This window comes from Cynocephalus volans, chromosome 1 (genome assembly GCF_027409185.1).
Source record: "Cynocephalus volans isolate mCynVol1 chromosome 1, mCynVol1.pri, whole genome shotgun sequence".
NCBI classification, from domain to species: domain Eukaryota; kingdom Metazoa; phylum Chordata; class Mammalia; order Dermoptera; family Cynocephalidae; genus Cynocephalus; species Cynocephalus volans.
In genome coordinates, this window is record NC_084460.1 from 270,775,663 (window position 1) to 270,793,196 (window position 17,534).

At 44.6% G+C, this 17,534-nt stretch overlaps 1 protein-coding gene across 2 annotated transcripts in view; it reads left to right on the plus strand.

Moving 5' to 3' along the window:
* The window catches only part of NRP2 (neuropilin 2), a 114,408-nt gene that overhangs the window by 84,380 nt on the left and 12,494 nt on the right, over nt 1–17,534 (plus strand). The window contains exons 14-16 of one of the 2 annotated variants that reach the window (XM_063095118.1): nt 23–119; nt 1,232–1,252; nt 10,494–11,252. In XM_063095118.1, coding sequence (XP_062951188.1) covers nt 23–119; nt 1,232–1,252; nt 10,494–10,777 — 402 coding nt within the window. In that variant the 3' untranslated portion in view covers nt 10,778–11,252. Of the gene's footprint in view, nt 1–22; nt 120–1,231; nt 1,253–10,493; nt 11,253–17,534 lie in introns of those variants that run through there. The other variant, XM_063095111.1, reaches the window with a different exon arrangement.

Genomic DNA, 17,534 nt, shown 5'->3' on the forward strand with positions numbered 1-17,534 from the left:
ATCTTGTTCTTCCGGCTTCTAGATTGTGTTCGAGGGAGTGATAGGAAAAGGACGTTCGGGAGAGATTGCCATTGATGACATTCGGATAAGCACTGATGTCCCGCTGGAGAACTGCATGGGTACGTGAATATGTGTCTCTTTGTGGCTTTTTAAAGGGACCAAGGCCTGGGATATAAAGGAGGAGACAGCACATCATTTGCAAACACCGGAGTTACCCAGTGGGTAGCACAGCAGCAGTCTGTGCAGGAGGTGGGCTGTGGCTGAGTTCAGCGTGGGAGGGTATAAGATGAGGTGGAGGCTTATATCCCTGTTCCCAATCAAATAGACGTGCACTAAGTACACAGAGATTCAGGGTGCCAAGACCCCATCATCAAACTCCAGCTTTTAGCAAAGAAAATGCTAGAGGACGAGAGCAACTGCCAGTCAAAATTACATGCTGGAAAGGTTTGATGGATTTAATGGAAGCCTTCACTGGTGAGCAAAAATAGTACATATGTTGTATAGGAGTGATAACACAATTACTCGAGTAGTTCTTTCACATGAATGGAAGGGCAGGGCAAACGACGGCACATGAAGTAAGGTTTTTGGATTTGGCTTTAAAGTGAATACCTCTAGTGCCCAAGATCTCAGAGTTGTTGTAGGATTAAACATTGCAGCCAGCCCACCTGAGATGCACACATTTTACTCGGGGCCTCCCCTGCAGCAGGGTCCACCCCAAGGGCACCCTAACTGTCTCCCATCAGAGCCATGGACATTCCCCAAAGCAAGTGGGAAATCCAAAGAAAGAATGGGACCTGCTTTCAGCTGGCAGAGTGGCCGTAATAACTCACCAAGTGCTTCTCTTGGAACACAGTCCCAGGTGTGTGTGTGCCTGATGATGTCAGAAGCACCTGGGACCCCCCACCCCCACCGGTCCCTTCAGGCAACTCTCAGGCCCTGGGCATCTCAAAGTAATCCCGGCTCTGAGAAAGTAATCAGTGGTAAGTGACTGATTACAATGCTTCAGGGACCCATTACTCTATGAAGGACTTTTTGTTCCAAAGCAACTTTTAGAATCAGTCCCCACCCACTCGGCCCTGTGATGATGATGTGTTAGACACAACCTAGGACATGTGGAGGACATGGGGCACTTTCCATACAGTATTACGAAAACACCTAATGGAAGTCATGTTCACCCAATTATTTCTTCCCTGTATCTAACTCATATTTTCTGGCTTTTTTTATTTTCCAGAACCCATCTCAGCTTTTGCAGGTGAGAATTTTAAAGGTAAAAAATAATTTTTTTTTGCATGCCTTTTCCTTACCCCATGTGATGTGAACTTGATGGGGGGGAATAAATCTCCAAATTTGACAAATGTCACAGGAGAAAATAGATGCCACACTTTCCCACCACTAGATGGCACCAGCAACACCTGGAGAGGTGGGGAAAGAGGGATTGAGATCCTCCCTGTCTCTTGTTTAATTAAAGTTTAGAAACCTATAATAGAGACAAATAGGTTGCAGATAAACCTTTCAGCCTTGCATCGTCCAATGGGGAGCAATGAGGCTGAAAATGCAAGAGTGGGGAGAACAGAGAGGCTGTGGGAAGACTGAACAACTAAAAAAGAAAAAAATCAGTCGTAAATTAAAAGAGAAATGAGGTGGCAGTGATTTATTTTAGCCTGAAGATGGTTTCTTTCCAGTGCCAGGGTACCACGGCAGTGGTCTCAATTAACCCCCGGTGAGGCATAGTGGCAGGCAGGCTTATGAGGGAAGAAAGTTAGGGAAAGGACATAAGGAGTGCACATCAGAAGGAGAAAGAGTTGCTGGATTCAGGAGCTGGTATCTGGTAAAGGGAATAAGGAGGCGCATTCAATAACTGGCATTAGTGCACCTTAAGTGCAGGACTGAAAAACAGAAATAGACATTTTCTCTCTAATGAAGTAAATAGAGAGCAGAGCAAAGAGAAAAGAATTCGGGATGCTTGCCTCATTCAAGGGCTGTGGGGGAAGAGGCCTCCAACCTTGGGTGATGCTGTGAGGCAGTGGGTTTTACGTTTTGCCCAGTTTGCATGCCAATTAGTTGATGCTGTTGAAGTTTCCACCCAGGAATCTAATGCTAAACATCTAGGAGCCACTCTAAGTGTTTCACTGCAGTTGGCCCAAGTGTAAAAGCACGTTCACCCTCACCTAATGACAGGGGTCTTTGGTGACCTACTTGATTCAAACCATTGTGAGGGCTGCCATGCTGTGGCGGTGCTGGCTGGGCTGACCCCTGCAGGTGGCAGCGTTTCTGAGATAAGGGCAGCCGTTTTCATATCTGTCATCTAGACGTGCGTTATTGTCACCCTCGTTAATCTATCCAGCTCTTGGCTAGAAAGAGATGAATTCCTGGTTTGTCACCTCGATGTGCTCCCTGACTCCAAATCATCTCGTCTAATTTGCCATTCATCACCCACAGCTCTAAGACAATCAATAACGGAAAAAGCAGAGTAGGGGAGAAGGACAGACCTACAGAGAATATATTTTCTTTCTTTACCCCTGCTTGCCTGCCTGACCCCCATGCCCACTCCTCAATCCACACTTCGAAGTATTAAGAGTATTCACGTATGCATACTGATGTTCTCTGGGTGGGAGATTTATGTTAACGCAAATCCAGAGTATTGAAAGGAAAGCTGAGATCCAAACTGAATGACTTGGATTACAGCTGAATTCAAGTCCTAACCTTCAGGATCCCAGGTAATGCTTATGCTGGTGAAGAGAGACCTGAGGATGTTGTTTCACCTGCTTCTCTTTGGGCTGTTGAGACTCAAAGATCCCAGAAAGACTGGCGAAAGTCGCACCAGCAGCTGCCGCAGACACCGTTCTGTGTGCGCACCGTGTTGGGTCGTGACTGACAAGTACAGTGGCTAAGTGCTTCGCTGCTGTAAGAGAATAAACAAACCAGGGCACGTGTGCTCTCCTCGAGGCGGTGCATACCAGGAGGCTTCACAGTCCGGTCGTGTTCTCTTGTAAAAAAGATATAAATAAAATCTCATCAAAGCAGCAGCATTCGTTTAGCCAAAATAAACACAGGGCTTAGTGACTTGAAGGTAAGAATTTCCAGTGTGCTCCTGATGGGCTGCTTTGGGGGTTAAGCAAAGGCAGTGAATGAGTTGCACAGACTGGGTCATGGCTGTTGTCGTGGAAGATGGCAAGCATCTTTGGAGAGAGGTAACCCTGTCCTGGGGAGCAGAGACTTGGCCCAGGAACACGGAGTCAAGGGCAGAATCAGAACTGGGAATGGGCAGTTTCAATCACATTGGCTCATTTCACCGGGAGCCCGAGTTGGTAGCCAGATGAATAGGGCCAGGGGTTCTCTTCTTTCGGGCTGGGGCCCATTGGACCTCAGCGTGCAACTCTGTGTATTGACTCAAGCAAACTTTCCCATGTGGGAGAGGAAAGAGGACCATGTGTTGACTCAAATTCTGTTCCTCTCCTGGTCAGGACAGCAGGAGCCCGCTCTTGGTCAGGGCATAAAATTAGCCTTTCACTAATTGAAAGCTGAGAAATCAGGTTTGGGCAGGCAAGACGTGAAAAGTTGGTGATGAAACATATTGACAATAGGCATTTACATTGTTAGTATGTTTTTTTAATTGGGGTTGTTTTTCTATTCCATTATAAATTAACCATGTGACAGAAGTAACCTCATGCTTTAGGAGAGATCCATGTGTACTAGGTTTTTAGGGAAATGCAATAAAAGTGGCCATTGGACCTGGGCTTATTAGGTATTCTTAATCTTTTGTGTTTTGAAGTCTTTCATTTTCTGCCTCTTACTGATTTCTTGCCATGCAACATTTTCTTTTTATCCAAATCGCCTTGTGTTTTCTGCTTAGTATATATACTTAGATTGTGTCCCAGGGTAGTGAGTCAGTGAAGAAGCGAAGCCGAGGAGAAAAGAGCACTGTGCTGAGAAGGGAGAAGGAGAGAGAATGAATAAGCTGCGCTTGGCATGTGATTTTTGAAAAGACCTTTTTTGTTGTTGTTATGAGTCACATTTTAAACAATGTAGCCTGGGTGTGTGCATTTTTTTTCTTTTCTTTTCTTAAAGCGGTGGCTATAAACATGATGTCGTCATGTGTCTTTTTCTAGGATTTGAGCTTCAACAAATGAAAAACTGTGTAAAGGGGTGGGGGGGAGAACCAAAAAGTGGTTTCATGAAGGTGATGGATTATTTCCTTTTACCCAATACTTTCTTTTTTTCAATAAAAAGAAAAAAGAATAATAAAGAAGCCAGTGAAAATATATGAAGCCCATGATGAGAGTTCTGTAGTTGTTGACCAGATGGTTATCTTTAGCAGCTCACGGTAGAAGCAAGAGTTTTTGTTGGTGTTAGAGGCTGTGAGCTTTGAACAAAGCAGGAGCAGAGAGGCGGCGCCTGGTACCCCGCCTGCTAGAGACCTCTGGGCATGTCAGGCTGGGGTCCGCTTGTGGAAGGTGGTCATTAGAGTGAAGGATTCAGACTGTCTTCTCCTCACGGATGCTGAAAGGAACATCGGCATCTCCTGTTAACGGGTTTTATGTCTAAGATCATTTCTAAGGGCCATCGGTCCCGTCTTTTGGGTTCCACTGGGTGCCTTTTGCAGCTCTCCACAATTTTCATCCAGTTGAAACCAGGAGAAAGTGAGCATCAAAGGCTGTCTCGTGGGCATAGAGGGAGCAGTTTTAAGAGAAACCATTTTGGGGTAGTGTGAGAGCTGGCTGGCATTTGACTCTCTGCCCCGGGACTTAAGTTCTGTGTATTGGGTGCCAACTGGCCAATCTCTGCCTTTTCGCACCCCCCCCCCCGTCTCTCCTTCTCCATCCCCACCCTCACCCACTGTGACCTGCCTCCCAGTGGCCTTGCCCACCAGTGTAATGTCCCCCATCCCAGGGCATAGGACCAGGGCTTGGCTCAGACTCTCTCCTTGGATTCCCTCCCACACCTCTCTCTACTAGAAGCCCTCCTGAGAAGCAGAGAGGGTTAAATGGCATTCTCGCACGTCATCCTCCGATGAGAGGCAGAGAAGTATTCCTAAACCCTGCCACGGTTCCAGATAGGCAGCTGTGGTGTGTGAGTCCCCCTGCCACCCCCCTTATGTCTCCAGCTGCCAGATTGAGGCTAGGTGTTGCTGAGCGAGGAAGGATGGAGATCAGACGTGCGAACCAGGAACTGCTTGGCTGCCGTCCTCGCCCAGGGGACACTGAGGCGCTCTTTGTGAGGTTCGCTTGTACTCACTGCCTCCTGTCACCAAGGCCTGCCACATCCCCTCCTCGAAAGTTTACCACGAGTCTAAACAGCTGCCGAGGCCAGTTTATTTAAGGGAAGAAGAAAATGTCTTTCACTGACTTCTCTCTCTGACAACACAGAGAGCAAGACTTAGTTTAAAGAAAGTAGTTTAAATGCCACCAAAGAGGTGAGAAGTATCCGCGACTTCCGCCAGGCAGGGATCTGAATTTAGAGGCATTTTAGATAGACGGGGGGTGGGGGGCAGTGGGATCTGCACAGTTTCTGCTCGCACACTGGAAACCTTCCACACACTGAAAACCTTCCACCCACTGCTTGTAGGGCAAATGGAAGGCACCATTCCTCAGGGATGCTCTGTGCTTTTACATCCTTCTCCCAAACAGATCAGAGGGCGCGACCGAATTCTTCTACTATCTTCTGTAAACTTTTCTAGAGGAGCCAACCCTTTTTTTTGTTTGTTTAATCTCACAAGTTAAATAAACCTTTTATCTGAAATGTTTCTTCACTAGCACTTCATTTTCTACCTGTACAGAAAGGACTCCAGACAGGCCAAGCCTAAAACAGCTCTTATGTGCAGTGAACCTTTCCTCCTCCTTCCCCCCGGGCCCCCTGCCTCTTTAATGAGAAAGAAGACTCACTATTGGTGTCTTTCAAAACATTTCTTTTGGAAACCTGGGTGACTCCTCCAGATCCAGATGACATTTCATAAACATAGCTGTAGGAGATGCTTTCTCTTTTCGGGGATTCCAGGAGAACCTGAGTTGGCCGAGACACACCAATCCTCAGACAGGTTCGGACAAATAGGAGGCAGAAAGGGAGAGGGCTGCTTCCTGTTCCATCCCTACTTTGTTAGAGCAAGGGGTCTACGAACTTGTTCTGTAAAAGAACAAGTAATATTTTAGACTTTACAGCACATACGGTCTCTGTTGCAAGTACTCAACTCTGCTACTGTAGGACAAAAGCAGCCATAGCAATATGTAAACAAATTAGGGTGGCTTTGTTCCTATAAGACTTTATTTATAAAAACAGGCAGTGGGCAAGATTTGGCCCAAAGGGTTAGGACACAGGCTGAGAATTCAGTACATCTGGTTCCAGTCTTGACTCTGACACTTACTAGCAGTGTGCAGTCCCTCTGTGGGCTCTGGCCCATCTCTTGGGTTTCACTACCTCCTCTGCCCTGCTCCCTAATTTTCATCCAAGTAAAACCAGAAGAAAATCACTTACCCTCTCAAGTCCTCTGGTCTCCCATCTGAGGATCATGAAGAATAAGATGATTCATGTGAAGCTCATAGACCAATGGTTAACACTCTGGAAATGTCCACATATTGTAGCTACTGTTCGAGCCACATTTGCCAGGTGCTTATTAATGCAGTAACCCTATTTGCAAATAGGAATGGAAGGAACACTGTCTAATGTATAATTTTTTTCTTGTTTTCTCTCATGTGTGACTTCTCACAATTTATTCTTTCTCAAAATTCAAATTCTTTGTGTTCACATTGCTTTTCTCTATAGGGGCTCAGAACTTTTACAGTTGGGAGCCTGCTCAACCTTGCAAATATACTTGGAGTCACTGACTATTTAAATATCTGTTTCTCATTATCTCACACAATGAGAAGACTTTGTGGAGAATTATGAAAAATAGTTCAGGAATTGAAAGCATTTTCCAATTGGAAAAAAAAAAAAAAAAAGATGTGCAAGTAAGGAGTGGAGGTTAGAGCCATAGAAAGGAAAGTTCAGGTCAGCACATCACCAGCCCTGGGCAAGGCTAAAGTCTCACCTACACTCCTTCTTCCATGTTGGTGGACCCAGCCCAGGCTCCTTTGTTGTTAAGCAATGGCCTGGCCACCCATATTGCAGAGGTGGCAAGTGGGTTTAAAATCAAGCTCCTCACCAACCTGGGCAGCTGGTGCAGGTGGCATTCCCAGAGTGGGCATCTTTTTCCAATTTCATATAGAGGCACTGTATGAGCTAGCAGAATCGCTAGTACTTTATGAAAGTAACTTTTCTGTGAAGTACTAGTGGGTCAACAACATTTTCCAAGGAGTGTGGATGTTGGTCTAAGATACATTCCTTCATCCATCTGTCCATCCATCCATTTGTCCATCTATCCATCCATCTGTCCCTCTATCCATCCATCCATTCATTCATCCATCTAGCATTCATCGGATTGCCACTGTTGTCTTGGAAAGTGCTTTGGGTGGGGATTTAACGCCTATTGACTTATCCCCTTCCTTTTCTCTAACTGGCAAACCACAGCCTCATTAGCATACAGCCAGATTCCAAACCAGCACAGTCCATCTGCCTTTGGGAATTGAGTTTCCTTAGCCTGAGAACGTTCTGAGAAACTTCTCGTCCCCTTCTGCAAGTGACCCAAAAATTGCTTGTGGGGGATGAGGAAAGGGTTGTTAGTTGTGTCCTCTCTTTTCTAACCCCTTACCATTAAAAGCATGAATTCACACAGTATGTTTTCTCATTTCTTCAAACAAATGTCCAGGGAAAATGTTTAAGGAACCAATTTAATGTCCCCCAAATGGCATTTGCCACTAAAGTTTTCTACATGTTTCTAATTTCAGGGGAGGGAAGCATTGGTAAGAAAGGGGCAGAGGATCTGAAACCTAAAGTGTAGTCTGACTTCCAAAGTAGAGCAGAATTCTGAGGCAATGAGTTTGTATCTCTGATTCTGAATATGTCATCCACATATTGTGATTTCATCTTCCTCCAGCAGGTCCCCTGGGCTCTCCCCACTGTTCTCCAATTTTGCCTATATCATAACAAACACTTTAAGAGTAGCATTAAGGCTTCATCCTTCCCCAACCCAGCACTTTGAGCCCTGGGTGGTGTCTTGAATGTTGGAAACTAGCATTTTGGTGGAAGGAAAGCAAACCTTTGAAGTGAGACTATGTGAGGATAGAGGGAATGTGGGTAGTTGTGATCATGTTCTGCTTGCAAAAAGTGCATGCTCTTGCCTTTGTGGTCCGGTCACGAGCTTCAGATGGGGAGTTAATCCCTGTGGATTTATTGCCTTGCTTTTCTCTGACCGGTAAGCTGCAGCCTCTTTAGAGGACGGCCTTCACTGTGGAGCCAAATCTAAATCAGAGGCAAACCTGAGGACACCCTCTGGGGAGAGAAGGGATGGCTTTGAGGAACTTCAGGCCCATCTCGGCACACTTTGTTGTCTTCATGCATTTTTGTGAGCACACATGAAAATCCAACGACAGGATGGTTGCCAGGCAGCAGATACTCTTGGTGACCTGAATAATGAGTTGACACCAGTTCACTGTGACTTGCAAGCTGGCCATTTCAAGGAGCCATTTTCAGTGCCTTGCTTTCTGTCTCTGTGCCTGATTTCCAATATGGCCACAAATAAAAGAGAGAGAAAGAAAGACAGAGGAGGGCCCTTTCTCGGCTACGATAATGAAATTATTCAAAGATAGAGATATTTGGGGAACAAAGAAAAAGAGAGTAGGTGATAATGTGGGAGAAGATGCAGGAGCAGAAAGGAACATTTGGGGGATTCTGGAGTCTTTTCCACCCTGGGGGATGTGGCTGCGGCCATCGAGGTGTGTGCTGAGCAGGACATCCTCGTCAAAGCTCTTTCAATATTGTAGGACTTCTGGTCACTCAAGAAGTACCAATGAACCTGCACCTTAGCAGAAGGAATCTCTAAAACTGGAGGAAATAGTGATCAAGAGCTAGGAAGAGCTAGGAAGTTGGACAGGCTTTGAAAGATTTTCCAAGAAAAATGCTCTTATTTTTCTATCACTTCTGAGAAGGCATTAGAAGGTCTGAGCCACCTCTCAGCTATTCCTCACATCAAAAAGAGGAATTCTGGTGTCCAGGCTGCAGGAATCGGAGGACACTAACTCAGAAGTAGGAGTGTTAGTTTCAGTTCAGTGTACCATTCATCAAGCATTGATCGGTGCATACCCTTAGGTAGAAACCAAGATGAGAAAGAGCTGCGCTGCTTGGGGAACTCTGAGTCTCGTGGGGTAGGCATGAAAATACTCGTGTAAGTGAGCACTGTCTGCATCCTGTGCAGAAGCACGCCGGCAGAGGAGGGCCGACGGTGCAGGAAGAAGGCAGCAGCGCCTCCCACTCGTGCCTCCCCTCCCAGGGCACCCCAGGATAGAGAAGTCTTTCTGGCTGCCACCACTTGCTGCAAGCAGATAGGGAGGCATTTTTCATAGGTTAAGCCTACATCATTTTTCGGAAGTAAAGATCATGTCTGGTTTTGGCAAGCTCAAAAGCTCCTAGTCCCTTTCTGGGCCAGATTCTTATCTGATGTAAATCTTTGGGAGAATCAAGTTGTAGCACTGTTTTGCATCAAGTGGGACTCTAGCCAGTCTTTCCCCAGAGTTACCTTGGGCTTAAATCTACTACATCATCTCCATGGCAACCAGCAGCCGGCCCATGTGCATGGTTGCCTTCTAAATCCTCTGCAAGCCTCTCTTCCCTGCTCTTTCTCCACGATTAAGAATGATCTCCCTCCCTTCACTTTCACTTACTCACTCTCGCTCTCATTTACCCACCATCCTTTTAGGCCCATATTTTTGTTGCAGTTTCCCTCCCAATCTGCTTTGAAAATTCTCCATCCAATTAAAAAAAATGAAGATGCATTTGTCGTTGCTTGACACTGGTAATTGGCCTGTTTGGACAAGACCAGGCTGATTTCAGTAGGCACAGAAGCCTTGGCAAGCCAAAGTGGAATTTACCTTCAAGTCTAGCCAGCCTAATTAATATATTGTTTGAAAATACTGGCCAGCCAGACAAAATATGGCATTTCCATGCATTTGGAGAATCTGCTTTATTGAATCTCAGGAGTCATTTCAGCATCATTTACTTGTGTGTATTCATGTGTGTGTGTGTGAGAGAGAGAGAGAGAGAATTATAACGCTTCTATATATTATGGAGTAATTGTGGTTAAACAGAAAGAAAAGAGCTCTTGGTCGAATCCCATACTTACTACTTACTAGCTTTATAACCACGACTGTTTTACACTCTCTGAGCCTCTGTTTCCTTATCTGTGAAATGGGTGTGACAGTACCTACCTGTCAAGGTGGTGAGTAGGAATTAATATCAACCATTTAAAAGTGCTCGGCACTACTAAGGACTGAGTACCACCTTAGTGTCCCGTCCCCTTCCCCGTGCGCCCCAAAGCATGTGTGTGTGTTTCTTTCTCTCTTTTTAAAATTAATTTTGGATGAGTCTGCATGCTCTCGGTCTAGCAACGCTCTTCTGTGTCTCTCCAGCAGGGGGCACCCTCCTGCCAGGGGCCGAGCCCACAGTGGACACGGTGCCCGTGCAGCCCATCCCAGCCTACTGGTATTACGTTCTGGCCGCCGGGGGCGCCGTGCTGGTGCTGGTGTCCGTCGCGCTGGCGCTGGTGCTCCATTACCACCGCTTCCGCTATGCGGCCAAGAAGACCGATCACTCCATCACCTACAAAACCTCCCACTACACCAACGGGGCCCCTCTGGCGGTGGAGCCCACCCTAACCATTAAGCTAGAGCAAGACCGCGGCTCGCACTGCTGAGGGCCGAAGCAAGGACAGCACCCAAACAAACAAGAAAGACTGCAAACACGTTGCCTCGATTTTGCACTTTTTCCTCCTCGCCTAGTCTCTGTGTGAACTCCCAGACATCTCTCTCCCGGGTCCCCAACCCTGAGCGCTCTGATCCTTTCCAACCATGCTTCTTGAGTTCATTTTTTTTTTTTTCTTTTTCCCTTTTGTTGTTGTTGTTGTTGATTCCAAACCAACAAAACCCAACTCTAATGCTGCATCTTGGAATATAAGAAGAGATCCACCCCTAAGCACTTCACAACTCAAGGCTCAGCTGGTTTTGTTCCAGAGACTGGTTCTCTTGTTTCTTTCTCCCCCTTGCCTTATCCCAAACCTCCTCTCGGTGGGCAGTCTGCCAGCAGACGTGAGGGGAAACCTGGATCTGTGTGTATGTACATAGTGTACATCTGCGCGTGTGAATAGCTCTGTGTGTGTGGGTGTGTGAGAGAGAGACTGGCTCATTTGTGGGTGGGGGGAGTGTGTGGTGGGTGTGTTCAGAGAGGGCCCCTTTGACTCATGTGTTACTTCTCCTGGGGTACATTTTACAAGAAAATAATATACTGTACAAATTTTGTTTACTTGGAGAAGAGATTGAAGCTTTTTGTTGCCTTATCTAGCTCTGGCTGGGTTTCTGTTGGCTGTCATTGTCATCTCCAGGTACCTAAAAAAATAGAGGCCACATGGAATGCAATGTGGCCCCTCCCGTCCCCGTCCCCAACCCATCTGACCCAAGAGGAAGGTTCCCTCAGCACTCTTAGACATGACCCCCTTGTCATGTCTCCTGGCATCTTTGAAGTAAGGAGATAATCGCCATCGAGTGTGCGCGGAACCATCTCTACTTCCAGCCCTGAAGCAAATCTGTCTCATGTTGCCTTATAAAAGAGAAGTTCATGATGAATGTTTAGCTTTTATTGGTTAAGTTCAATCTTGGAATAAGTCATAGAGAACAACAAATCTGGGACTGATGCAGGAAGATCAGTAGTCTGTTAAGTGGAGAACAGGTGGAGGTGAGCGTGAGAAGGGAGGAAAGGAAGGACTGAAATGTCTCCTCACCGGGCGGGCCATTGGGCCCAACTTGGGATGGGATGAGGAAGAAGGTTAAAAACCATATTCTTTGGTATTATGTTGGTCACTGTAATAGCATTTGTAAAATATGGGGGGAAGGGGACCATTTGCTTTCCTTTCATGGTGTTAATGTGTGCCTGAATCTATAGCCGCTAAAATATAGGCTGTCCTCCTGACTTATTTAAATATTACGAGAGAATAGAAAATCACCATTTTTTTAATGTACCATCATGCTACCCACTAAAGCATTCGTGGCATCAGGCAAAAACACCCTCGTAGGCTGGCCCGAATATACCTTCATTATACCTTCTCTCTGACAATGCATTTCTGCATTGTCATTCCATGTGGCGTTTCTGCATTGTCAGAAAGATAGTATAATGAAGGTATGTTCATGGCTGCCCATTTGTCCTCTCTAAGCAACGCAGGGAGGGGCATGTTGTAGAGAAATTGCCTAGTGATACTGTACAAAGGATGGATTAAATAGTGAAATCAATGTCATTGATAGAAAATGCATATTTTAAGATTCTCAGTGTATTAGGTATCAGCCTTGGGGGCATTTATTTTTTACCTTTCTGCTAGGAATCCACTGGGGAAGTATGAAATTCTCTCCAAAGACAGTTGCCTGGGCTGAAAGCCTCCAGGTACCTTTTTTCCAGTTGTTTGGAGAGAGACTTTTAGCATCCTCTCAGAATATCCAGATAGGTCCCTCCAGCACATACACTCAACTTTCCATCTGGCTCTTTTCATCCTCCTAAATGAATGGTGCTCTCCCACTCTTACTATTTCAAAGAGCCACTGTGTCTCAACCACAGCCGCCCTGCCAAGGAAAGAAAAGATGAAAGGGTAGAGAATGCCCTACCTTGAGATTTCAAGAAGTATCCTACCCCAGCTGAAGATGGAGAAAGGAGCAGGGAAGGGAAGGGTGTGCAGCCGTCCAGGATTCCATGTGACAGCTAACTTGCCAGTCACTGAGGGCTTTTTATCTCAGGGGGAACACAACCAATCATGTGTTTGGAGCCAGGCTTCCTTCAAATTGATTGACATTCCTGTAGGTGCCCCATGGAGGCACGGCATCCGGAAATTACACCTGGAAAATCTAGCCAGTGTAGCAACAGGCTGAGTTACCATATACCTTTGAGGATTCCCCTTCTTTAAAAGAAGATGACAACTTTGTGAACTTGCTGGATCTTCATCTGATGCCCCATGGGGCATAATCCTATGTACGTGCCATAGTTGAGAATATGAGACTGCTCAGATCTTTGTGAATCCCACGATACACTTCAGCTGGGGATGTCACACTCTCTTTCTCCCTCTTCCTCTCTATCTCTCTTTCTCTCTCCCTCTTCTCTGCTCTCTCCCCTCTGCTCTCTCCGCCTCAGCAACTTTCATAGTATTACCCAGGTACTATGCTAAAACGGCAGCTTTTCTGTAAAATGCCATGCCTTGTAGCTCTACAAAAGCAAAATTCTGTATTTCATGGAGGGAGAGAAGGGTCACTCTCTTCTAAGAAAAATAGACTGGACAGGTGAATGCATGCATGCATGTGTTTAGAGTTGCTTCTCAGAAGACAAAGAGGTGATAGCAACTATTAAAATATGAATGAATAATTGAATGAATGAATGAGTTGAAGGCCTAGCTTGGGCTGGTAAAGCTTTTGCCTTAGGAGAGGTTTTATGTCAACACCTCCAGGAGGGAAGCCCTTGTCTCTGGGGTGCAAATCCCTCCCTTGATATTATGCTAGCAATTGCCATTACCTAATTGCTGGGAAAGGAAAAAAAAAAAAAAAAAAAAAGTATAGCATTGCCATTGACAAAACAGGATGCTGAAAATAAAGTAAAAACGTCTTTTTCCTCATCCCACATTTTTGGGATTAAAGCCAGAACTGAATAGGAAATCCAGTAATATTTCTGAGGTTGATACCCCATCTTTCAAAAGGCCCTGTCTTTAAAATGAAACTAGCAGGCAAACAAACACCTAAATCATCAAAAATTACCAAAGAAGAACAGAACAAGAAAGCCTAAAGATTTTTACTTCCTGTTCTTACCGCTTCCCCTGTTACTGTGACATCCTTTGCATTGCCCAGTTGCCTGTGTGTCAAAATAACTTGTGGACGTTGGAAACTATTTGAAAATGTATTGTGTGGAATGTAATAAAATGATGATATTTTTATACAAACATCTGGGTTTTTTTTTTTTTTCTCTCCTTTTGCCTGTGAGAACAAAGTTGAAATGTAGGCTTTAAACAAATTATTTCCAAAGTTTACACACTGCCTTCTGAGCTACAGGGCATTTCTGTGGGAGGTAGGTGGGTTTCTCCTTGAGGCTGAATGCCAGTTTTTCCTTCTTTTTATTTTTATTACTGCTTGTTAGGAGTTTTATCCAATTTGTGCAGCTGAGCCAACTTTTATGATTGGTGTGGGATTTTGCAAAAGTTGCTAAGTGCTAAATTGCTAAATGTGATTCCACAAAATTTCTCTTGATGGCAAATCCCTGGAGATTGAACTCTGTTTTCAAAGGGCCCCAGGGGGATTGGGACCAGCTTAGCTGAATCAGGGACTCAGTTCTACGGAGACAGATCACTTCCTTTGGAGAAGCAGCAGCGACGGCTTACCTCTCACCTACCAAATTATTACTTCCATGGGGATGTTGATCTCCAATTTCTGAGCATTTTCCCAGACAAAACAAGAACTTGCAGCATGTTCGGGGCTCAAAGGTATTCTAGACTTCATTTCTGAGCAGGTAACGAAGATAGTTATGACTACGATAAACTTGGAACTATTAGAGTAGAACATTTTATACAAGGAATATACTATAAAAACTTTGAGGAGCGAAGCTTGGAGAAACTTACTCAAAAAGCCAGATCTTGTTTGACAAGTATTTTTCATTGGACCTCCTCTTTAAGTAGTTAATATCTAGCTATGTAAAATATTTCTATCAAAGGGGATTAGGGGGAAAACATCTGAGAAAGACAACCTCCCAACGGTTCAAGGTTTCTAGGTAGCAGTCAAGAAGAGGTCATGGAAGAATTTTCCACTATTTCCCATGCATGGTATGTATCAGGAGCCTTCTGTCAACCCGGGAGCTGTCCTCCAGGGTCTAAGAACCATCCTTAAAGGTCCTGAGAAAAGGAGCATGTCTGGAAGACCCTATTTCTGTGAGGGTATTGCTCTTCTTCCTCTCCAAACCTAGATCTAGGAAGGAGTACATTTTACAGCTGTAAAACCTGTCCAAGTGCCGGTAAAAGGAGACAGTCTTCTGGTTTTCAGATCTTACAAGAAGCTGTTAGTACAGATGGTTCAGTATAGATGTCACTATCTGTCCTCTGCAGAATAGAGTAGAATGTCTATGATTAGAGAATTGTTGGTTCCTCCAATGACAAGCACAGTTACCCATTTTGTTGAAATAACATTTGGCTTTCCTTAAAGTTATTTGTTTCCATTAGTAAAGGAAGAAATGAAAGCATCTCAAAGTGTTTATTCCAAGCAAAGATCCAGGCTCAGTCAATATTTTCCTGGGCTGATCTGGGACCAAATTTGCCAGACTGAATTAAATTAGCCATCACTTATGCTTCGTTAGCATTACTGGTTTGGGAGCTATGTTTGGAAATTTTCCCACCTTGGTTCTAGTCCCAAGACTTATTTTAAGGGTATTCTCTCTCCCGCAAAAGGTCAAAGATTGTTAGGACTCTATTCTCAGACATTGCACATAGCACCGTTACCATTAAACATTCCTCAGTGTGGTATTTCAGACTAAGCCCCAGCATAGGTGTTAAGAAATTGTGTTTCCATGGCTCATAAATACCAGATGTCTGTAGGGTCTGTTTCTGCTCCTACCTGCCCCTTTATGATGGTTTAAATTTGCATTGTTGCATCAACTGCCCTCCTAGCCCGGATAATCGGAGCTCAGCCAAGCTGATGTGACACGGTGTTTGTTTTCCTCACCCCTCCTCATGGACTCTGCAGTTGTTTTGCACAAACACTGTGGCCTTTCTGTCATCTGTGATGAAAAAGGCTTCATTCTGAAGTTTTGATTTGTCTGCATTGTGGGCTACACATCTGAGCCAAACTGCGGATCTGTAGGTGTAGGCTTGTTTTTTCTCTTTAATTGAGCAGATCACTGGGGCTCTCACAGCTGTAATTTGCCTTTCATCCACTTCAGTGACAGCCCAAAGAAAACACAAAACAAATGCAACCAGAGAAAAAGGAGGGGAGAGGGAAACACCAGCTGACGACCTAACAACCAGCAGGGAGAAGAATCTCCTTATATAAATAACGCAGAAGCTAGCAATAGCATAGGATTTAATTAAGCCTGACATAGATCAGGTGCACTGAAGTACGTATAGAAGTTAGATACAATCAGAAACCTTGGAGGAGTTCTGCTTGGCTCTAAACCTAAGCACTGAAGAGATCAAAGATTTGGAAAATCACCAAAAGGCAAAACCCCGTTAGTGAGGCGTGGAAAAATGGAGAATCTAGGTGCTTCAGGGCAACCAGCAGAAACCATCCTTGCTCCAAGTCCAATAGGCAGGAGACCCAGAAACATCTCTTTTCTGGGTAAAATAATTGTTCTTGGGCTTTTCTGTCGCTGACCTCTGAGAGCCCAAAAGAGTAAAGTCCCACAGGCATTGGACCAAAAATTAGGAAAGACCATTTGAAGGGTGAGCAGGAGAGGAACTGGAGGAGGATTGATTGGGGGTGAGAAAACACCTTTTCTTGGAAGCTCATTGCCAGAGGTTACTGATCCTGCAGAAGGTTGTTTGAATAACTTTTAGGATAGTAACTGGCTGGTTTATTTCTTTTTTTTAACTCAGAAGTTATACATGACTACATTCTCCAAGAGTAATAATATATAAAAAGCAAAAGTTCATTTCATTGTTGACCAGTCCCACTCTCCTTCTCAGAGGTAATCACAAGAGATGGTATGATGAATATATTTCCAGGCCCTGTTTTTTACCTTCAGAAACATACCTGTTCACATGGATTTATGTGGTTTGGTTTCAGTGTTTTATTTTATGGAAGTGGTACCATAGTGTTTGCTCACTTTATTTGACAAGTTGCTTCTTTTCATTTGACAACACCTTGAAGATAATTCAGTAAACAATGACAGATTTACTCACTTCTGTTTAGCTGTGACATAGTATTCCATATTGTGTCAATATGCCATGTTTATTAACTGCTCCCCTACCGTGGGCATTCAGGTTGTGTCTAGTTTTTTTTGTTTGTTTGTTTGGTTTTTGTTTTTGTTGTTTTTACTATTATAAACAATACTGTAATGAACATCCTTGAAGTTGCCTCTTTGGGCACATGTTTCTCTGGGATAGAATTTCTGGGTCAGATGGCATGCCTGTTTTCATTTCGATAGATACTACAAATGGCTGATGTTTAACGTTTTTAAATGAACCTGTCCCCATTGGGGAGGGTAACAGAAACTAGTAAACATCCTGGATATAGATCCCTTGCCACATTCACATAAGCTACAATCTCCGTGACAATCTCTCTTTCTCTAAGTGGGCATAGTGCTTGCAAGAGAAGACTTTGAGCGGTTTTAGCTGAAGGAAATTTTAAACTCAGGGAGTGTTTCTCTGGTACTTTTTTTTAAACTGCCAGCTTGTGGAGAATATGGGCCTGACTCTAAGTGGCAGCTCACGAGAGCTGTGGTGGCTATGG